At 26.5% G+C, this 23649-nt stretch overlaps 1 protein-coding gene across 9 annotated transcripts in view; it reads left to right on the top strand.

Annotated features, from left to right (window-relative positions):
- LOC107441332 (synaptonemal complex protein 2) overlaps positions 1 to 23649 on the top strand; it is a 64606-nt gene extending 40957 nt beyond the window's left edge. For 7 of the 9 annotated variants that reach the window (XM_016054551.3, XM_016054552.3, XM_016054554.3 and 4 more), the window contains 19 exons: positions 1002 to 1042; positions 1132 to 1183; positions 1500 to 1537; positions 1609 to 1657; positions 2716 to 2819; positions 4028 to 4195; positions 7269 to 7293; positions 8015 to 8798; positions 10506 to 10573; positions 10652 to 10700; positions 10828 to 10923; positions 12524 to 12609; positions 14868 to 14968; positions 15394 to 15475; positions 17378 to 17469; positions 21783 to 21920; positions 22887 to 22965; positions 23039 to 23104; positions 23210 to 23649. In XM_016054551.3, coding sequence (XP_015910037.2) covers positions 1002 to 1042; positions 1132 to 1183; positions 1500 to 1537; positions 1609 to 1657; positions 2716 to 2819; positions 4028 to 4195; positions 7269 to 7293; positions 8015 to 8798; positions 10506 to 10573; positions 10652 to 10700; positions 10828 to 10923; positions 12524 to 12609; positions 14868 to 14968; positions 15394 to 15475; positions 17378 to 17469; positions 21783 to 21920; positions 22887 to 22965; positions 23039 to 23104; positions 23210 to 23269 — 2178 coding nt within the window. In that variant the 3' untranslated portion in view covers positions 23270 to 23649. Of the gene's footprint in view, positions 1 to 1001; positions 1043 to 1131; positions 1184 to 1499; positions 1538 to 1608; positions 1658 to 2715; positions 2820 to 4027; positions 4196 to 7268; positions 7294 to 8014; positions 8799 to 10505; positions 10574 to 10651; positions 10701 to 10827; positions 10924 to 12523; positions 12610 to 14867; positions 14969 to 15393; positions 15476 to 17377; positions 17470 to 21782; positions 21921 to 22886; positions 22966 to 23038; positions 23105 to 23209 lie in introns of those variants that run through there. The other 2 variants (XM_043057452.2, XM_016054553.3) reach the window with 2 other exon arrangements.

Below are 23649 nucleotides of genomic sequence, written 5' to 3'. Positions count from 1 at the left end.
CATGTTTTAACCAGTATCGGTTAACGTATTTTGGAAGTTCTATTTTATGCATGCAAGATTTGTTAGATAATATTCATCATCCAAACATTTTTGCGTATTTACGTGCTCTTGGTATTTTTAACTGTATATAAATGTTTTAATACATTTGCAATTTTATTCACTTTACTTACTTCATGTATTTTATATCATATTCACACTTTTATCTGATTTTATTCATCAACTTATACAATTTTATCAGTTATAATTATACGAATAACTAAGTGTTGCACGCATCATGTCTTATGAACTGTTTTTACCGTATTGTTTGGCGCAGCATGTCCTTATTTGGACTTTGTGCCACTAAACCCTACATTCAATCCAATCCTTAAATAGCTTTTGTTATTAATATTATTAACAGTTTTTATCTTTTGATTACTCGTCGCCCCCTGATCGCCCCCTTGTGGGACTCTATCGCCCCCTTTGGGGCAATCGCCCCCAGGTTGGGAACCACTGGAATAAACCCTTCCCAGAAATGAAGGGGGGGGGGAAGAAAGACAGATGTAAACGAACTAAATTTTGTCTTCGGCAGACTCTTCTTCCTTTATTCGTCCGAAATGAATATTTTGTGTTCAGCAGTATAGGCTAAATACCAAATATTTATATGTTGCATCGCTAATTTAGTAGCTGCAATTGCTGTTTATTTTTTAAAATTTAATTTTATTAATTATAATTTTACAGTGTTGAGCATAATCTTGTATGTCTTTACAATTTAAAAACTCCTTGAAAAAGTTTTTTTTGCAATAATGGACCCTATCTGCACAAATTCACAAAAGCGGACCCTGGTTGAAAGAATGTGACTTAACGTTTATTTTATATTCACAAATTACGAGTAATTTTTCACAATTTTACGAAAACGGACCCTTCACAAAATGTCTGGACAGACCCCTGTATATATATAAAATTTTTGTATTATTTTTCTACAATGCTGCTATTATTTATTATTTTTTTATTATTTTGTCTAGAATACTGCTAAAAAGAGAACAAGAAGGAAACAAACTCAAAGGTATAAGGTGTCTTCACTATACCAAAATATTTATTTATAAGTATACATATATTTTTTCAAAAGTTTAAACATTTGTTTATTCTATTTAGGCAAAATTTTAGTTCAGATGTTGATTCTGACTCCCAAATTATATCAGATAAGGTAATATATTGTTATAGTAAATATTTGTCACCTAAATGTATCTTAATTTAAATTAATTCGATATTTTTTTTTTCAATCTTATGATTGCTTAACATTTAGTTGTTGAAATAGAAAAATAAGTTCAATATTGTTTGTCTTCAAAACCGAAAGTTTTATTGGTGTTGTATGCAAAATTTCCTTTTGATTGTGTTAAAAGATATTTAAAAGATAAATTTAAATATAAAAAAACTAAAGACCAATTAATATTGTTTTACTATAAATATTTTATTAGCTTGTTTGAATATTTTGATTATGATACTATTTATTTTTTGCCTAGAATTCTAAAAAAAAGATAGAAAAAAAGAAAATTCAAAGGTAAAAGAAATATCCTTCACTATTTAAATAAACAATTCTGTTTGAAATTAATAAAATATTTTTCTTCCTAGACAAAAGATCTTAGATGAAGATTTTGACACAAGAACTTTAGTGAATAAGGTAATAGCAGATGTTCTTGCTTATCTCAGCTATCTATTGCTAAATCAATGTAAATAGGCATTTAAAATGCTTTACGTTTGGCCGTTATTTTTCTATACTTACTTATAATTAACATCATTGTAATTTAGTTGAATTTAATCTGAAATGTTTTTGCATGACTTCAAAACAATATTAAATAAAAAGATTAAAATATTTTGGGGTCTTTTTAACACTATGGTGGATATTTTATATGAGTTTAGTCTATTCCAGTTTGAAGAAACTTTGAAATCACAATATTTTGATATCATGAAAAAATCTGAACTTCTTGTACATTTGTTATTGCAATGATATAAAATTCAATTTTTACCAACTCTCGCTTATTACAAATTTTTTTTGATGAAAAATAATTTTTTTTTCCAAGAAATATTGGTAGAAAATATATTGCATTTAAAATGTTTACTCTGATAAAAATCCTTTGCATTGTGGTATGTTTCTTCATTCTCACAAAATTCAGTTCATTGTTGAACCATAATACGTAGCAATTTTCTGTAACCTTAATAAGAGGTAATAAATAAAACCATGTTGGAACCAAGTTTAAGAAGTAATATGCCATGTTGGAATCAAGTTTAAGAAGTAATATGCCATATGGTTTAACTACGCAACATAATTTTGTTGCAGCAAATGTGAACTTTATTGTGATCAGCAAATAGTAAAATCTATAAGTATCAATAATGTATGTCGTTCCAAATAATAGTTTCAAGTGATTACATTTCTGTTTAGGAATTAAATAAATGCTATTTGACTTTTACAATACTGTCATAATTACTATTTTGTCTAAAAATATTACTACTTGCAACATTATAAAAGTTTTAGTTTCTATCTTCGAGATTTTGATACCAAAATTAGGCTGAATATAAATACAAGAACTAGTTGTTTGTTTTGGTTTTTAAGGATGAGTATATATTAAGTATATTGAGCATTTGCTAATATTCAGCAAATATTCTCATTTTCTGTAAATTTGCATTTGAAAGAAGTTATATTTTATATCTAGCTTTAATTTTTTTTAACTGGCTGTTTAGAAACCAAGAGCTGCTGCTTTGAACGCAAAGAGAAAAAATAAAAGTTTACTAAAGCAAAAAGAGTTGGATGAAAATTCTATACTTTCTTCAACAATCAAAAGAAAGTAAGATTATAAAATAACATTTCTTTGAGTATTAGTTTATGAAATATTATGATTTAAAAGTTAAATTTCTCTTTTGTTTACTTTCTTTGTCAGAATATTATCACAGATCAAAATTTTCATGTAAGAAATTACTGTCCAAACCATCTTGATCAAAATAATTCTGAGACATATATTTTACTTAAAAACACAAAAGCTGGTCTTCAATTAACAAAATAATGAAAATTATCAGTAAAAAAAATGCTCACCCCAATAGAAAAAAAAGCGTCCTCAAATTAAATAATAAAAGTTCTATTTCTTCAAATTTGCTGTAAATTTTTTATTCATAATCAAAATGTTTTACGATACCAGGTTTAACTGTAGTAATGAAATAGTTTCTTTAGTAATTTCAAGTATATATATAATATAAATTGTATTTCTCTTTAATTAAAATTCTACTAAGTTCAGTGTTTTAAATTATGCAAACTGAATATTTTATTTGAATAATTAAGTTAATAAATTTATTGTTTAATAGTTCGTGTGGTTGTGTCTGTATTGAAAACCTATTTCTCTAATGTATATAATGTGATAAAATTAATATGAATATCATGTGCAGATTTTACAAAATTAAAATTACACTGTTAGTTTTAGATATAAAAAAGTACTGTCAATATTTTCTAATAAATTCAAAGTAGTAGTTTTCAATTGATTTTTGAAACTTAATTTAATATAATTTCTTAGTGTAATTCAACTATTCATAAATTTTTTTACAGTTTTGAAAAAAGCTTTAGAAAGATCCTCAGGCTGTTAATGAATGAATTTAGAAAAAAAGTCATTACTTAAAAAAAAATAATATGTAATAATTATGTGTTTTCTATTTGGTTGCATATGTTGATTGTTGAGGACTGTTTGTGATGAGGTTTTTCAGAACAGAATACTAGATATCATTCAAAACTATGTTACACACTTGTAAATAACTTTTTTTACACAACACATCTTTTTTGTTTTTGCTTCTGTTGCAAACATTTTCACAAACATTTCATGATATTTTCAGTTTTTTTTGGAAACTTGTGGTGAATGAAAGTTTTTACTCATTTTTTCATTTCATTGTGTTTTGAGAAATCTGTGATTATTACATTCTGTTGGTTGTCACATTGACTATTACTAGGCATAATATAGTTTTTGTTATTATATTTATGAACATAATTAAAATTTTTGTTTTCCTTCTTTAGGTATGAAAGTGAGGATGATGTTAGTTGTTATTCACCAAAAAAGAAGAAAAACAATGCTTGTTCAATTTTCCAGACTGATACGGAAACTCAGAGTAGCGAAATCAGCTGGTTTAAAGGAGGAAAACGTGGGTTATTTCAAACTCCTCCATTAAAGAATTACACAAGAAAGTATGTGTATGTTATGTAAAATTGTTGGTATCAATCCTTTGACGCTGAATTTTTATTAAATGTATTTCCATGCTTTTTCTTCTTCTTTATTTTGTATTAATTTATGTCAAAGTAAGGGAAAAATATTTTATGTAGCATTTTAATAATTTATGGTTATGAAATACAGCATGAAACACTAGTGTCTTTTTCTGTGTTAAAGGTTAAATCTTCTAAACAGTAATTTTTCAAATTTGCGTTTATTTGCAGTTATTTAGATCCAATAAAAAATAATAGAAACATCATTGAAATTTTTTAATTTGCAAAATCGATTATTGATAAATTTTTGAATATTAATTTTAAAAAAAATTTATACTTTTTTTTATATTTTAGTATAAATATAATTCTGACAATCTAACAGATTTTTTGGTAACTATTAGGCTTTTTTTATAATTAATATATTATTATTAAAGAATGCCAGAAAAAATATAGAAAAGGAGCATCAGTGTCTCATCTGCATCAAAGGGTTAACTTTAATTGGTTTATAATTTAAATGTGTTTTATGTTTTAAGAGTTTTCTAGAAAATTATGATTAACTGATTTAAAATGAAAGAAAGAAATGAAAAGAATAAGATTGCTATTTCACATGAGAAACAATAATAGGAATTTTCGGAATAAAATAAATATTCTTTTTCTATTTAAGGTAATCTGATAAATAAAATACATCTTAGTTTTCAATATATTTTTCCAATAAAGATGCTGAATAAGAAAATATTTAATTAAATGGCATAATGTGAAAGGATATTTGCTAAATTATTATTTAATTTAGTTAATGATCTTTAGTTTAAATGTATTGCATTTAAATAATTCCTCTTGAAAAAAATATATTTGACTTATGGGCTGAATTAGAAAGAATGATTCTGTTTATCATTGCAAGGGGTAAAAAATTGTAAACTTGCACTAAGCATTTCTAATTATTATAGGACTTGAAAAGGAAAGTATAAAATATAATATTTAGATTTATTTTAATATCTAAAATAAAGCTTAACAGAAAATAGTGATCTAATGATAATTATTTTTAAATAAAGATCTTTGGAAATTTGACTAAAGCTTCTTAGAAAAAAAATTTTTTTTTTTGGAAAATAATAATAAAATAGTTATTTTAAACCTTAACCATTTCTTTCATGAAAATTCATAGTAAATAGCGATCTTATCGGTAAGATTACATAACCATTTTATCCACAGTTGTTTCTTCTTTCAAAGATCTAACTTTTTATTGTGACTTAAAGAAAAACTTATCCTTGGGTCAGGAAACCATTCTAATTATTGATTTTTTGTCAGGCCTAAAACTAAATGTAAAGATGGTTATCTTAAAAGCCACAAATTTTAAATATTTAATTGCCTTTCTTTGTATAATGGAAGGTATTTAAGTAAGAGTGTGTTTCAGACCAATTATCCCTCAAAAATATTCTGAAAATATACAGGTTTAATGAGAAATTTTGTCCAGATCCAAATAATAACTAATTAGAACAATTTCTATGTAGTTTATTTATTTTTACATAATCAAAATTACATGTTTCTATAAGCCATGTATCGAATAGTGATTTGGCCAAATACCCAATATTCGACCACCAAGTAGCAATTTTTTTTAGTGAAAATCATTCATAAATATTATTTTCAAATAATTAATTTCAAATGATAAATAATTGGTTCTGGGGATAGAACACTGACCTCCTAATTAAGTGACCCAGGTTCAAATCCCAGCGATCGCTGGCCCATACAAATTCTGCAAGCCGCTTACATCAACCACAGTACTGACCTGTTTTTGCGGTTTTCCTCTTCATGTAAAGCAAAACAGATTAGTTCTATTAAAAAAACCTTCATGAAGGCAAATTTCTCTTTATACTTGATCCAGGAGCTCCCTTGTCTTACAGATTGGGTTCAAAATTACATAAAGGCTGTGGTGTTGAACATAGGTAGTCATAAACTTAAAAAATTTGGTCAGCATTCAATAACTTTCATAAAATAAAATGTATGCAAATAAGTTTAGTCATTGTTGAAAAATAGTGAAAACTTAGCTATATTGTTGATATGGGGTAAAGGGAAAAAAACTAATAGTTATCCATTAGAAGTATTTCAGATAAATAAAAAACTGGCTAAAAGCTATAAATAAAAAACTAAAGTTGTAAAGGTAACGAAAGAGAATAGAAAAAATCCTCTTAATTCTTGAAATCAAACTTTAATGTTAAAAATTATATTTTCTGGAAAAAATACATACATAAAATGTTAAAAAAGATATAGTCTATCAGAAATGCATTTAAAAAAATGCTGTGTCATAATAAAAACACTATTTAAAAGAAAAGTTAATTAAACAGCAAAAGAGAAACAGAAAAAAATTGGTCTTAGTTTTTAAAATATTACTTTAATGTTGAAACTTCTAGTTTTTAAAACATTACTTTAATGTTGAAAATTCTAGTATTCTATCTTACCAGATGTCTGTCTGACCGTACAGGCAAAAAGTTACAGTAAAGGAATAAAGTCTAATAAAAAGCTCTGTTTAAATGCTGCACTGTTGTAAGAACAAAGAAAATAAAACATTCTCCATTCTTAAAACAAGAAGTGTTCAATAAAGGATGAAATTGACTTGGCTAAATATATTTAAAAAAAAATCCTCTGTAAAATTTGTGATCTTGCTTTTCCACATTTCACTTTGTATTTCCATTTGTCCTCCAGAACATATATTTGCAGGTTTCAGAATTTAACAAATATGTGTAAAAACGATTTCTAATAATGTAAAGTAAAAAATGCGATTTTAGAGTAATCTTTATTAAATCTTTTCAAATTAAAAGAAAAAAAAATAATGAAAAATATTTTTTAAAAAATTCCTTGCCTAATATTTGTTTCAAAATTCTGCCAACCGAATATTTCGCAAAACGTTCAAATAAAGAATAGTGGCCGAATATTCATTACATCCCTAATTTCTATTTACCGTATGTCTAACATGATTTAAAATTTACTTTTAAAAAAATACATATCAAAATTATACCTAAAATTTTAATATAGTCACATTAATAATAATTTGTAAACTATATTACAGGAATTATAAAAGCAGGACTTCTCTGGTAAGTCATTCATTTATTTAATTAAATGCTTTATTTATATTTTCTTTCTATGTTATTTTGAGTACTGCAGTGTTTTACTTGGTCTAAATTCAATGTAAGTTAATTTTTTACTTATTAGTATATCAGAAATTGAATTTTTAATAAATATGAAGAATAGAGCTTTTTAGGATCAATTTAAATAAAAGATCTTTGAAATTTTTTTTTCCTTCTCTTGAAATCGAATTTGTCTCCTTTAATTTTAAATTGAAAATAAGGACAAATTATGAAGTCAAATTATCAGTTTAATTTAAACATGTTGAGATAAATTTAATTCAAAATTTTAAACTTAAAATAATATGTATACATAAGCAATTTTAAACCAATTGTACAAAAGTTTGAAAGAGTACAAGCAAGTAGTATCAAAAACAAATAAGCATGACAAAAATAGACTAATAAAATTTAAATTGAACTTATATTTTGTTGCAATTTTCAAAATAAATAAAAATCATTAAATTTAAATCATTCCTTTTTAGATTTATTTAAAAGTCAAATTGATAATAAAGGCCATACAGTTTCTATGAGAGATTTTAAAGTTTAAAATTAATATAAGATATTTTAACTTAAAGATTTAGTCATTATAATTATTGAAAAAAATACCTTTTTTTTCCAAATATAAGTATTATCTTTTGTGTTTTGTAGTATTTCAAATTTAGTGTTATGTTCGCCCATTCTTGTTTTACAGAAAAAGTGGAAACAACAAGGAGCAATTCAAAAGAAAAGGGAATTTCAGAAGAAAACTAAATTTTTTGATGACAAAAGTTCAGAATCTGGTACAAAATCAAAGAGTATGGGACTTTCTGATATAGACAAATTTAGTTTAGTTGTAGAAAAAGAAAGTCCTAAAAAAATGGCTCATGTTAGGAAATCCACAAATTTTCATTTTGAATTACTGAATTCAGTTAATGAAAAAATACTTGATGCAACATCTGATGAAAATTTAAATCATAATTTTACTGATAATGACATTATTGGTGGACATTCCAATCCGAGGGTTTTGGACAAACTTAGTTTGCCTAAACAAGCAAAAAAAAATATTAGCAAAGATAATCAGAGTTTCAAAATAAAACCCGTTAAACAAAAGGAAAAGTTTCTGCATTGTAACTATTTAAAAATAAGTGATGAAAAATCAAAGCTTAAAACTGTGAGAAAATTCGATACATATGTTAAAGATGGCTTGTGTACCTCTCTTAAAGCTTTCGACAAAACTCATGATGATTTGTGTTCTACAATCCAAAATTCCAAATTTGGGCTCATAAATCAGAATAATTACAGTAAATCTGAAGGAGATCAAATGGACATTAATATTGAGCATCCAGAAACTTTGTTTGACGGTAGTGAATCAAGAAATGAATTTACTGCTACTTTGAATATTCAGGAGGAGAAGTGTGATTTATCTAAACCTAGTTCTCTACCTGATATTCATGAGACTGACGAGAATGTTTGTAGAACTTTGTCAATAGAGAGTTGTAAGTAAATTTAAATATTTACCTTTTTTTAATTGTTGTTGAACCTGTATAAAATGAACACATGCAGAATTGTGGCAATTATCCATTCTAATTATAGCAACTAATATAATGTTGTTCTTGCTAATTGCTAATTGTTCTTGCTAATTTGAAAACTGTCTTTAATGTTAAGATCTTAAAAATGTTACCTTTGTAGAAGATAAAATTAGCAAAAATATACTGGGAAACAACTGAAAAAAATTAATTATATATAATTTTTTATAAGCAACGTTTGTTTATTCTAGGCAATTGTCAAGGTTTTAGATTCCCATTGTAAAATTTTAGTAGTTAACTATTAGCAAAATAATTATAGAAATTGAACATATATGTTGATACTTAATGTTCCTTATGTTGTTTGGCATGATCTTGAAAAATATTCTTCAAAAAGAACTTTGCTTTGTCTTTTTCTTTTGAAGTTGTTATTTTAAAATCGTCAGTCAGAGAAATGGCTGATTCATCCAATTTTTTAAAAGTGAAGCAGGCTGTCGCTTGTGTCTAAAAAGTTGATTAAAATTATTAATTTTAAGAAAAGGTGTGGCGACTATTTTTGCCAAAATCTAGGCCAAAACAACCTTTTTAAAAATTGGCCAAATATTTTTTTTTTTCGAAAAAAAAATTCACTATTTTTTCTTCATTTGTTTCACATTCTTTAGAAAGCTTTCTTTAAAAAATTTACTTATATACGTTAATACATTAGTTAAGAGCTTTTTGCCAACAGCATACATAATAAAATTAACTTTTCATCATTGCATAAGCAATTAATATGAATGCAGAGCTTCATTAAAAAGAGCTAACGCTCTAGCACAAAATGCTGTTTAAGAGGCCCCAATATTTTCCCTGACTAAAAAAATTTGTATTGCATTTATTTTAATGAAAATCACAACTGTCAGCAAATCACACCATTCTCTTCCCAATGATGTAACCCAGCGTTTGGTTCATAGGAATTCTGCTTCCAGCTCCCAATGAGTAAAATGTTGATGTAAAATATCCTCAATGGTAGATCCTGGGTTAAAATCCCTTTGCCGTCGTTCCACCATGGGAGATTTTTGTGGTTTTCCTCTCCATTTTACACTAACGGGGATCAGTTCCATCAAAAAGTGCTCCAAGCCCAACGCTTGATCCAAGACTTCGCTTGTCTTCTGGGTTACACTCAAAATTACAAGGCTACTGAGTTGAACATTGATTGTCATAAAAACTTTGAATTGGGTGTTCTGTCCAATACTGGCTATAAAATAAAATTAAGTAGAACCATCATGCTTTTTTTTTCTCCTTCTGCTGTCTTCTTTCTTTTGGAAATAAAGAGATTATAAATGATTGATGTAATTATATGTTTTTCTTTAATTATGTTTTTTTTTATTTTGCAATTACAAACAAATTTTAGTTTATTTAATTGACACAATGTTGTTTTTAATTGACGCAGTAAATGCTTTGTCAATTAGCATGAATTATTAGGGGATAATATATATGTGATAATGTTTTAAGTAATATTTGAAGTTTATAGCATATTTGTTTTTTTTNTTTTTTTTTTTTTTTTTTTTTTTTTTTTTTTTTTTTTTTTTTTTGGTAAGACAATATAATCCACGGTTAAAAATATTGCAAACTTGCCAAATCTGTTTATTTCTGACAGTTTAAAATAACTCTTCATATTTAATTATTTCGTTTAATTTGTAGTGAACTCCTTAGAAGAATTACGAAATGAAGAAAGTGGCAAGAAGTTACACATGAAACTGTTTTTAGAGGTATGAACACATTTGTTTGTACTTAGAAATTTGAGTGCACTATTTATTACTTTCTTTTATGAATTTTTTTTCTTTCAGAGTTTGTCCAGCGAGTCACCTCCGCCTCCAAGTGATATGGGAGATTTTTGTATGTAACTCATTAAGATTATAATAATTGATTCATTATTAACTTTCATATCTTTTTACCATAACCAGTTTATTTGTGATATAATATTTTGTATTACATAATTATTTGTTAATATTTTTGATTGCAGGTGCAAGAGTGGTCTCTAAAAGATCTTCATCACAGTGCTCTTTTTCTGTAAATGAAATTCCTTGTAAAAATATAAAAACTGATAAAAATCAAAATGGTAAATTATTAAAAATTTATTTCAACCAATTCAAAATTCAAGTTCTTCTAAAATCAGTAAATATATCGAATTTGATAAAACTCAGTGTATTTAATAAATAGAAATTGCTGAAAGGGTTTGAAATTGTTGATTCATCTTATTTTTTGATTGCATTTATTATTTTTTTATTCATTGATTATTTTTTTTATTGAAGATTGTATTAAAAATTTCATATTTATAGTAAATATTTAGGGAAAAAAATTGCATTAATTTTAATAGGATATTATATTTTATTATAACACGGTGGCGAATAACTGGGAAAAGTTGGAGAATTTTTTGGTTCTGGAAAAGTCAGGGAATTCATTCACTGATCAGGAAATTTTTTTAAATGCTCTGTTCCTCTTGTAGATTGTCCACCTACTGTTACTTCCAATCCACTGACTGACTTTGGTATTGGGGGAACGGAGAAAACTCCTCTTTCAATCATCTATACTAGCATAGGCAGTATTTTTCTCTTTTTCAATACCAAGAATCTGATAATTTCTGCACTGAGGAGATTTTTACGTTTATGGAAAAATTAAAAATTCAGCTTCTTGAAGGATCTGTCTTTCTTATCTACAACAACGTTTCTAAAGAAAACCAAGGTTTAAAAAAAAGGGTAGAAAAAGCTAATTTTTATCTTTATGATTATGTTAAAGATTTTCGTTCATTGTGCTCATGATCTTTGCTGGTTAATTTCATTTTTGCTGGTTAGTTTCAATTTTGTATTTAGATTTTGTTTTTGCACAGCATGAATGATTTGTAGAATTTTAAATTCATTCCTTGTGTCAACTTTATTATCCTGAATGCTTTTCTATTCATTATTTTATTGAAATAGGTAATTAATCTTTTTTTATTGTTTTCGTTTTAATTTTAAACCAGTAATTTTTATCAGTATTTCATAAAATTTAATTATTCGATTCATTATTATTCACTTTGAAATACGAATGGCATATCAAGATTCATACTGTAGCGATTCACGATATGGATATTGAGATTTACAATTGATGTTTTTGTGATTTACATATCATAATTTCACATATGTGAATCACATTCATTTGTGGTTGAGCCATTTTCTTAAATAGAGTCAAATTGCTCCCTAAATTTTGGTACAAAAGTTTTGAAAAAATTATCCTAGCTGTTTCTTACTCGTTTCTGTTACCCATTAGCGGTTTCTTATCCTATTCTGTTTCCCGTTTCTTCTGATCTACAAGAAATTTTCTTGAAAATCTGTGACACAGCAGCATTTTTTTTTATTTTGGTCTATTTTTCTTGGAATTAGTCTTATGGACTATTAGTAGTTTTTTAGTTTTTAATGTAATATTTTTTTTTTATAATAGTAAATTTTATGTGTACACATAAATATGTTGGGCAAGCTTTGACAGGAAAAAGTCAGGGAAGTTTGAAATATAGAATCACTAAAAAGTAAAATAGTTTTATATATATTTATCTTTTGCACCACTTTTTTTAAAGCTATATTAAGTAACCAAATGAATTCTTTTTCTAAACTATATATGTTTTCCCCCCATTAATTTAGCACATATTGTTATATGGTAACTGATCTAATTGCTATTTATTCTAGATCAAAGTGACCTACAGTTTAGCCCTAAGAAAATGGAAAAGAAGGTTAAACGAAAATTGAATGTACACATTGGTTCTATTGTTAAGGTAAAAATAAAAACTTTACTTTTCAGTGTAGACATAGTTTATGTACACAAATGCATTAAAATAAACATTGGAAACTTTCCAATTTGAAATATAAAGTTGATTATCTCGTAAATTCAGTATCGACTCTGTTTCTAAAAACGCATCAGTCACAATCAACTTTTGAAACTGACAGAAACGATAGTCAATGGAGATGAATCAGGCTTAGTCCAACGTGGGCTCTCTTACTGAAGAAACGGTTTCTGGCTCAAGTTGGCTAGGATACACTCTTAATTACATTTTCGGAAACGTTTTTACTACTTTACTAAGACATAATACATAATCCAGTTGGTAAAGCTGAGCAAAATAAAAATAAATTCTTAAACCTAACGATTTACTAAAAGGTATTTTATTGAGAATCTTTTAGACAATAAAAAATTTTAGTATTTTCTGTTGTTGGTAATTACTCTTAGACAATTCTTTTACTTCCAATCATAGATTTTTCTATTGACTTTTTGATTAATATGTTAATGATAAAAAGTTTTAATGACTAATTTTCTTGTTTAGATATCAATGGCTGAGTAGAGAGATCGCAAAATTTGCCCTTTGTCGGACATATATCTCCGACTCTAAGTAATCCTATGTATCTTAGGCTCTAACTAATAAGATGTGTCTCAGGCTCAGCCCTCCCGGAAGTGAGCTGGAACTTATCTCTAATAAGCATGCAAAAGCCCCTTCTAATTATCAAATTGTTAATTGAAGATAAATGCAGAGTTCGGTTTTAACATAAGTGTTAAATTTGTTTTGGAATTCTGTCCTTTAGCTGTACAAAATCATCATTAACTATTGTTTTTGTTTATTCACTGTGATATCCATTTTTGTCAAGTTTATCCAACATTTTTGATTGACATTAAAGAAGAGATGAGTTGATACTACTGGCACAAAGTGATTTTATTGTATTTTTCTTAAATATTTTTCCTTTTATTTCAAGATGCATGTTTGTTGTTTCAAATTTTTCAAGATGCATGGAATCTTTGTTTCACACTTTTTCGGAAATTCAATCATTATTGAAAAAGAAAAAAAACTCATTCAACAATTTTAAATTATCAAGTTTTCATGGTGTTGAATTAAGAGGTCATACGCTTATTTATTATTTTCAGCAAATATTATCACAAATTTTGTAGATTTGAATTTTTTAATTTCACATAAATTATGTTTTTTATCAGATATTTGAAATGATGAATTCCAATAAAAAATGCAATGAATATACGAGAGAATTTTTAAATAATGAATTGAAGTATAATCCACCAAGTTACTTTTGCAGGAAAAACAGCATATTTGCTGTTTTTGCTTCAATATTATTGAAACCCCAATTTAAAATTAATTAATTACGGAATTCTTTAACTCTATTACAAATTTTAATTAGTTGTTGTTAATATTAGCTAATTGGTACTGGGGATTTTTTTTAAACACAGCATGCTTTTATTATATTTAAGTAGAGCAAATGATACTTTTTCAAGATTTTAGTTTATTTTTTGCTTTTCCTAAAAGTAGCATGGTTGTCTTAAAAGTAGCATGCTTTTTCTTAGGTTTGAATCCAGATTGAATGTCTAATTCTGTCTCACTTTAAAAGTGAACCAAGAAATTGTATGAAGCACAAAAATATTACTTATAAAAACTGAGGTTTGTGCATTAAAAGCGAACTATGCTGCAATAGACTTAACACTGTACCAACCGAGTACAATATCCAAGTACAACAATTTTATTGTTAAATTAGGCTCTCATTAAATCTGAGCTTGTTATAAGCTGGTTCGATAGTACTGCATTCTTAAACTTTTACAATTTATATTTATTTGTGAGCAATATTTAATTAAACCAGTGTTGCAAAAATCCCTCTGTTTAATATAACTGGTTTGATAATTTGTTTAATATAATTAAGTTGTATCGATTTACATGTTGAATATTTACATTACTTTTGAAATTTATTCTTACTGATCTCATGATGACTTAAAATGTTATGGTTTCACATGTTGTCTGTTGAAATATTTTATTCAGGATGACAGTTAGTAGCTCGTATTAACTATTTAGCTTATTCCACTTAAGGTCAATTCTCATAAACTAATCAAAGCATCTTTGAAAAATCATCACAAGTTGAACAAAGATAATTTTTTAACTATTTGTTTACTGAAATCTTTCCTATGCGTGTTTACTGAATTTGTTTACTGAAATCTTTCCAATATGTTGCGGGACTATCATTTTAAAAAATTACCATTTGATTTCAGAACCGGAAATCTGAGAAAATTTTTATACATTCTGAAAAGAAATCCCCAAGCTCTCCAAACAAGCAATTTAAGGATAAAAAACAAAACAAAGCTGATTTAAGGTAATCCTTTTTTCTAGGTGCTTAAGTTATTTGTGTTTCCATGTATTTTAAGATTTCAGATAATTTAAATTAAAAATGAAATTCTTAAAGTATTTTATAATAGAATAATCAATCTCAATAACAAGAGTAAAAAACAATTAAGTCTTTTTCTAGTTTTGTTAAAGTTTTATTCAGGGTGTATTCAGAAATGAATTTCATAAATAATAGAAACTAAATTTTCTTGTTCTATACTTTAATTTATTATAGCGCTACTTTATCGGTTATTGCTTTTTTTACACAATACATATTTTTGTCAATTTAGATTATGGAAGATTCTTGTGCTCTCTTTTGAGTTTTGAATTAAAAAGACAAAATCTTTGATAAAATTAACAAATAAGCTCATGGCTTTTTTTCTTAATTTGTAAAATTTATGTTTTTCCTTTTAGGATTCATCAAAATATCATTAAAAATGTTTCAAAAATGAAGCAAATGTCATCAAAAGAAAAATTGAATATGGAAAAAAATTTGGTAAATCCTTAATGTTTATTCATATTCTAGGTTAAAACTGAAAATATAATCAATGTTTAAAAGCTACTTAAAAATATTTTTTAAAAATTGAAGGGCTTAAGTGATATTAAAATGTTTAACTGTGCATAATTTTCAAAAGCTTCAAATTTTTTTTTCTTTGTGAATTTATGTGCGAGTTCGAGAAATTTTAAAAATAAAATAATTTAAAATTCCATCCAAATACATGATGAAAAGAAACTTAGTTTAACAACAGTTTAGACAGGTTTTGAACATAAGATAAAGTAATATAACTAAATTTAAATTCATTTTCAGTAAATAAATAAATGCTGTAAACTATTTTGATTATTTAGGTTTGTAGACTCTGTATTTCATTCATTGAAGAATGTATGAGAAAGAAAAATAAGAAACAAAACATCAATATTTTATGACAGTCGGCACATTAATTGTTCTGATATTATTATTAATTTCAGCATGATTGAAATTTAATTTTTAGTAAGTTAAAATTGAGACAAGGGTTTCAATTAAAATTAATCAATGTGTTTTACAAATGAAAAGTAATTTATATTTAAAAAAATAAAAACTTCCTGCTAATTATATATGAATTTTTTTTTCTGTTACAGAGATTTTTTATTTTTACCTAACTCAACAATAAGTTCATTGGGAAACATTTTATAATATTTACACTATAAGCTTATATATGTCTATTTTTAACAATTGGAATGAATTCAGCCATTAGTAAATTTAATGATGGCTGAACGCAGATGTTTTCACTCATTGACTCAACAAGTTCAATTTTCAACTGGAGGCAAACCATGAAAAAATTTTGGTATTTTTCTTCAAGTGATGCAAATACTGTATAGTTTTAAAGTAAAAGTTTTCATGAAGGCAATTTATGTCCAATACTGGATGCAACATTTTCTTTTTCTTCCAGTTGGGTTCAGAATTGCTGGTTATATAGAGATCAAATCACAACATGGAGAATGATAAGCTAGGCTTGTAATAAAATAAAATTTCCATCTGAATAGGAAAAATTTAAGAGCTTGTTGTTATGCAGATCACATTGCGTGTAAATTACATTTATAATTGGATTATTTAAAATAAACCCCCGATAGATAAAACATTTCTCATTCAATGTATTGTCATTTTATAAAAACCAAACCGAGGCTGCATTAATAAATTTTATTAAAAATTTCTATAATGGCAAAGAAATAAACTATATAGCTCAGTTTTAAGCAGATGGTGATAGAAATTTTTTTCGAGTTTCGGATATGCGTATTACGCAATATAGCTCTACCATTGTATGCCCTAAGAATAGTACCATTGTATGCCAGTAAGAATAAACAATCAATATGTGCTTCTATATTTATTAACAAAACGCAACAATGAAAAATTAACAATTAGACTGAAAACAAAAACAACAAAATATGAGAAATAAAAAACAACAGGAGCTTTCAGGAGGTGCTCCCTCCGGCGTGAGTGTATCGAGAACAACTAAACAAAAAATATTTAGATTGGCGACGGATTGACTCTGCCGAAATGAATTAATTCCTAACAGATGTCTTCTTAGCAATGTCTCATGTTAAACATTCATCCCACATTTCTTTTATATATATATAAATATATATTTTAAATATAGTTTGAAACATGTAGAAAAATGAAAAAATAAAAGCATTTTGTTTCAGTTTCCCTAAAAAAATTCACTTTTGACTGACTGACTTTAAAATATTTGTAAGGCAGGAAATTATATAATTTTTTTATGTTTTCATGTAATAATAGGTTTAATACCCATTTGGGTAACAAAACAAGAAGTAGCTAAGTAATAATAAAATTTATGTTGGGTTCTCAGACTCTGCAAAATTTTAAGATCTGGTATGTCTCTAATATTTATATTTCTTTTTAAAGTCATATTCAGTGTTAACTAAACTCGCCTCCGAAGTAAATCTTCTAACAAAAAGACTTTTTGGAACATTACAGAAATGTACTTCTAATTTTTGGTAAGATATTAAGCTTTTTCTTATTTATTAAATAATTCTCTATCTGTTAGTTTTTCTGAAAAAATATTCTCTCTAAGTTTTAACTCTCGCAGAAAGGGATCAAAATTGTGAGAAAAATGTATTATATCATAATTAGATAACCATTTGATTTGTTTTTTGATCTTTTTTTTATTTCTATAGAAGTTGAGTAACTTTTATCGTATTCATTGTAAATTTATGTAAAAAAATCTTAATTTTCAGCCCTAAGATGAGTAAAACGTTAGAAATTTCTTTTTTATACCTTAAAGAAGAAGTTTTTTTGCTCCAAGTTTTTCTTTTATTTTCTTGTTTTTTTGCATAAACATTTTCAAATGGAGTCGTGTAAATGTATTTTTCTATTAGGATTTCTAAATATTGGAACATTTTTTAAATTATCATTTAAGTTCTATAATGTGCAAATTTTTCATAAAATTATTGTTCTTCTTGACTACATATCTTATAAGATATTGAATATTAAGTATTTTATTGTGCATTTCAAAAAAAATTTGCTCTTACATGATTGAGTCATCCAAATGTAACATTAGCTACATATTTAAGTTAAACAAGTTATATTGTATTTTTTTCAGTTTCCATACATCATACTCTTTTTTTTTAATGCACTCGTTTCTCTGTATTATCTATCAATTAATAATTGTAGGCTTAGGAGATCACAGGAAAACAAATAACTCAGCCACATAAGTATTCATTTAGACCATGGATTCCCAAAATGGTCTGTATCAGCCCCCAGGGGTCGATGACAACCTGCAAGGGGCCCATGTCAAGTGAAAAAAATTGGGGGTCCATGAAATTAAAATGGGGGTCAACGATAGTGGATCTCATGTAAGCAGATCGGGACTTTTAATTGCGGCATTTCATGATTAAAATAATCAACATACACTGATAGTACCTATTTACTTACATTATGCTACCTTATAATATAAAGACATATATCTTTCTACATTCTACATAATTTATAAAAGTAGCTATGAAGTGAAAAAAAATTTTCAAATTTAAGTTATTAGGATTATTTTTTGATATATGAAACTGAATTATTATAAACTAGCAGTTGCCTGCAGCTCCGCCTGCGTGCGTTTTCTCTGCGTGTAAGGTTTTATTTTGTAACAAAAAAGTATTTTTACGCTGTAAATTGTAGCCTAGCCTGTGTCAACTCTTTAGTTAGCTAGACCTCCAATTTTATCTGCGCACAAGATCACGGAGATTTGTTGCCTAGTTTTTGCGTGAAAACTTAATAAACAAACCGACAATACACTACTACGGTTTTGTATACAAACTTATTTCCGCAATTGTAATATTAGTAGCAGAGTACGGATTTTATAGTGCACTATTTTATTTCATCTACATATTAATTAAATTAAATTAGTTTGAATTTAATTAATAAATGTATAAAATTAACATGTGTTTTTTTCCTTAAGTTTTTCACACTACACTACACTGCAGTTAGAAATTTAAATCTTTCAGAGTGAGTAGCACTATACCAGCTGTCAAAAATACATTTGAAGTTGATGAATTTACAAAAAATTAATATCAGGTAAGCAGGGGGTCTACCAAAAAACATGATAAGGAGTCTACGAGACAAAGTTCTGGAACCACTGATTTAGACAATAGAAGCAATAAACTGATAAACACATATACTATGATCGGTTACTATGCCTCAACAACTAGCAAGGACGGAACAGTTGTAACAAGTTTGGTTAGCACGATATTATAACAAACGTTTTTAGTATCCAAATTTGTTCCACGCTCTAACAGTTTTATGGACAGTACTCAATGAACTAGACAATACATATCACAGCTGATATATAGACGCACACATTCAGCTTAGTGACAGATCATCACGTAAAGTAGCATAGAAGTAAGGTCACGGCTTACATAGAGGTGATGTGGCAGCAGGTGACTTCAATAAGCCAACAAGTGTACTAGTGTGTGACTAAGTAAGTAGTGAATGGGTATCGACCTTTCGTCCATATTTATTCAAGGAACCTTTTGACATAAATTTGATGCCAACAGTTAATTGCTTAACATTAACTAATAAAATACTAAAAAAAACCTACTACAGTCAAACCTCGATATCTCGAACTTGAAGGGAGAGCAGAAAAAATTCGAGATATCGAAAATTCGAATTATCAAAAATCGCATGTTATCGATGGTAGAATAAAGAAAAATGCTCTTCACATACCTTATTTACTATTCCATATTTAATCTAAAAACAGTTTTTACACTTTCATTTAAAAAAAGACTCAATTCTTGTTTGCTTTAGAGATGTGTAAGAAAGTTGGTCTGTAACACTTTCTAAGTGGACTATAGCTTTAAATGTCTCCTCTGACATATTCGGCTGCCTCTCAATAAATCTCCATACAGTGTCCACTGCTGAAAGTGCTTGTTTGTTAGTAACATTGGGCGGTAAATCTTCGATTTCCTCATCCTCTTCTTTTGATAGTTCACAAGAAGCTTTCGTTTGAGCGATGATATCATTGTCATCCTACTGACCGCCTGTTACTGCATCATCTACGTTTACAAACTCATGAAATTCCATGTCATCAAGCTTCATGAGTCAGTAAATCTGTTCCAATCAATTTCGGTGTAGTTTTCAGCAGAATTAATGATATTGATTGTTTGACTTTTTTTTGTGTTCTTTAATGAATCCAGACTTCTTGTAGTCATTCATTATCGTAGAGGAAGACACATGATTCCATGCCTTGTCATCTATTCTTAAATTTTTTTTATTTTTTTTGGAATATTTTTTTAATTTTAGAAAAAAATTACACTATTTATGGAAAAAAATTGATGTTATCGAGGGATTAGCAAAAGAAATTCATGAGATCAAGTTTTTTTTAACATTGAGTGTATAGAAAATTTGAAGTGAAATTTTTTTTCTTCGAGATTCGTGAATCGAATTCGTGAAATCGAGGTTCGTGAAATCGAGGTTCGAGTGTATATTCAAATATCCTTCTCACTATTGTTATTGTAGAAAGATATATGCTAATTCCCTACTACTGACTCATATCGTGACCACACCGCCCTCCAATGATCTTAGAGAAATTACAGGAGAAGATATATGCAACTTTTAATTTAAGCAAAAAGACCCAACTTCAGATGCGTAACAAATATTGGTCGTTGATTTCGAAATCCCTGATTAATAGAATGTCACATGATGTACCTATTTTATTTTAATTCTTTGAAAGGAAAAGCAATTATTTTATGTAAAAAAATAAAATATTGCAAAATAAAAAAATTATGCCGATCAAAACCTACTTCCCTACTATGCAATAATCAAGTTAAATCAATTATTTTATCTTATTATTGCAGCTGTAATAAAGTTATAAGTTTTAAATCATAGTTATTGTGTTATGCAAATTATATTATAATTTTAAAATTCTCCACATGAAATGAAAAACCAAACTTACCTGCAAAATTTTTATAATAATATTTTATTCATTAACTGGGTGCAAAAATTGTATTGCCGGACATGCTTGGAGGATGTGAAAATTCTGATTGGGCATGATTTTTTAATTTTTCTTGCCCTACAGGGCATGTAAGTCTTCTCTAAGTCTAATTAACTGTAAATATTCCATAAAAATACTGCAAAATGCAAATTCTGCACTTCTGAAATTTTTACAAAAATTAAAACTATGACAGATGGGGCAAAAGGAAGTGGTTATATTTAAGACCTAAATATTATTCAATATAACTACATAAACAAGATTTCTATCTTGACTTGTAAGACTCATAATGTAAACTATTTTTTTCCTAGCATTGGATGATGAATCAATATAGATATAAAATCCCAAGAAATGTTACCTTCATAAAATTTAATAAACACTAATGTTACGAATTTTATACAATGATATTTATGTAAATTATGCTGAATTTTTATGTTACAGACAAACATGGTAGAAAATCACTCCTTTACATGGATTACTAAAATAGAAGATAGTCTTTATTTGCATAAAGAGTTGTAAAGTAATAAACAAGCAGAACTTTAATATTCTTTAATTTTTTTTTATATAAATATATTAGCATATTTAAATATATATTAGCATATATATTGCTTTATAAAGCATTTAATAGAGTGCTTGAACTCTTAGGATAAATGACATATTACAAATTTACTTTTATGTAATTTGCTCTATTTTGTTAAATGTTTTGTATATTCCATTTATTGCTAACATTATTAAAATACCTTAATCAATGTAAACTTGATTTGTGCTGATTAATTAGATTAAATTGGTTAATTACATTCTTATTCTATTTCATTCTAATTATTTCTTTTTTAGTAATGAACTGAACATTCTTCGATCTAACTTCTTGATCAAAATTGAAGATATGATTTCTCATAATACAAATCTCAGTGAAAAAGATTTGAAAAAACTGGCTTTGAATTGTAAAGAAAGTAGACTTCAAATACAAACAAGGTACTTCATTTTGATTGATCTTTTGAAATAATTTTGATTAATAAGTTTCTTTCATACATTAGTTTTAGTTCTTCATTAAATTCACCAATAACTCTTAGTTATTGTTTACAATTATTGTTTAAGAATTATTGTTTAATGTATTAATCCATTAAAGTTAAAATTAAGGTAGTAAATATTATTTATTGTTGGTTTTTAGGGAGATAAACATTCAGTGAAAGAAACTATAAACTGTATATATTAGTAGGACACTGAGATAAGCAGCTGTAAAATTATTCTGCCTAAAATATTTTTATAATATTAATTACTAATCAAATTTCTTAATATTTTGATACTTTAAATAAAGTTAATGAAAACATGTTATCAAAATACATATTTTTACTGTAAGTGCACAAAAAAATTATAATTAAAAATCTCAAGAGAAAAAAATCTCTAAAACATGAAATATTAAAATGTTTTGACACAAGGAATATCTCACTTTTTTAATATTGCTCTTTTTACCGCAAGATTTTTTATTTGAAATTATTATCTACTTTTAAATATGCTTACAATAAAAAGGTGTATTTTAAAAAGACTTTTCTATTCATTTTATTTCTAATTTTTAATCTTCCATATTATTTAAATATTTAGGCTACCATCTATACTGAAATGTGTTCTAAAAATTTATGTTAGCTTAATTTTAGTTTTAAAAATTCATATCAGCTCGGAAGTTGTTGAAAAATTGGTCGGCAAATTCTATATTTAGTTTGGCCTAACCAAGTGATGTTCATGCAAAGACTGTGAGTTAGTCTTGTAACAATTAAGATTGGTTAATAATAACTAGAGAATAGTTTATTATATTTTATAAAGTCTGAGATTAATAACTCTGACATTATAAAATACTTTTAATCTACCATTATAAAATACTTTTTAAGGATAATATTTAAAACCTAGTTTTTAATTAAAAATTGAATGTACTTTTTTCTTAAGCTTTGAACAAATAACGGAAATTGGGAGAATCTATTTTGAGGCTGAACAAATGAAGGAAAAAAAGCTGAAAAACGTTCATGTAAGAATTCCTTTTTAAAGACTAACTTGTTTATTTATTTTTGATTCATATCTGATATTATATTTTTTAATAGAGAAAGATTACTGTGAAGTATTGCTGTCATCTGCGTGCTGCTGTTGAAGTAGCTGTGAAAAGCATTGTGAGTTTATTTTAATTGGTTTAGTTAAAACTTAGAAATACTTTTAAGTCATTAGAAACTATTTCTAAATATTGGTTATAATAAAAATGTCCATTTTTCATTCAGGAAGAGAGAATTGTTGGTAGAGCTGGAGCAATGTTCAAGAAATTTTTACAAGGAATTTAAATGAGTTTGAATTTGCGGCTCATTTTAAAACAGTTAGCATTTTCCTGCCATATTTTAATTGTAAATATGTCTGCTTTACCATATTTATCAAAGATATCAGCTCTCTTCTTTTTTTTAACTCTTTGCTTTTGTTTATATTTGTTAAATCTTTTTTTCATTTTAAATATATAGTTAATTTCTACTATATTATATACATAACCTGTTTGTGTGCTATTTTAAAATTATAATTTTTGGTGATTGATATCATTACTTTTTTCTAGTCATTTGAATTTTTATGTTAATTTTATTTAAAAGGCAATATGTATTTAAAACTGGATGTTTCAATTTTGTTAAGATTTTTGTTTTATTGAAAAAATAAAAGAAAAGTAAACAAGTGTTTA

Source organism: Parasteatoda tepidariorum, chromosome 4, assembly GCF_043381705.1.
Source record: "Parasteatoda tepidariorum isolate YZ-2023 chromosome 4, CAS_Ptep_4.0, whole genome shotgun sequence".
NCBI lineage: Eukaryota > Metazoa > Arthropoda > Arachnida > Araneae > Theridiidae > Parasteatoda > Parasteatoda tepidariorum.
The sequence above is the reverse complement of the archived record's forward strand: the minus strand, read 5'-3'. Positions and strand labels throughout refer to the sequence as shown.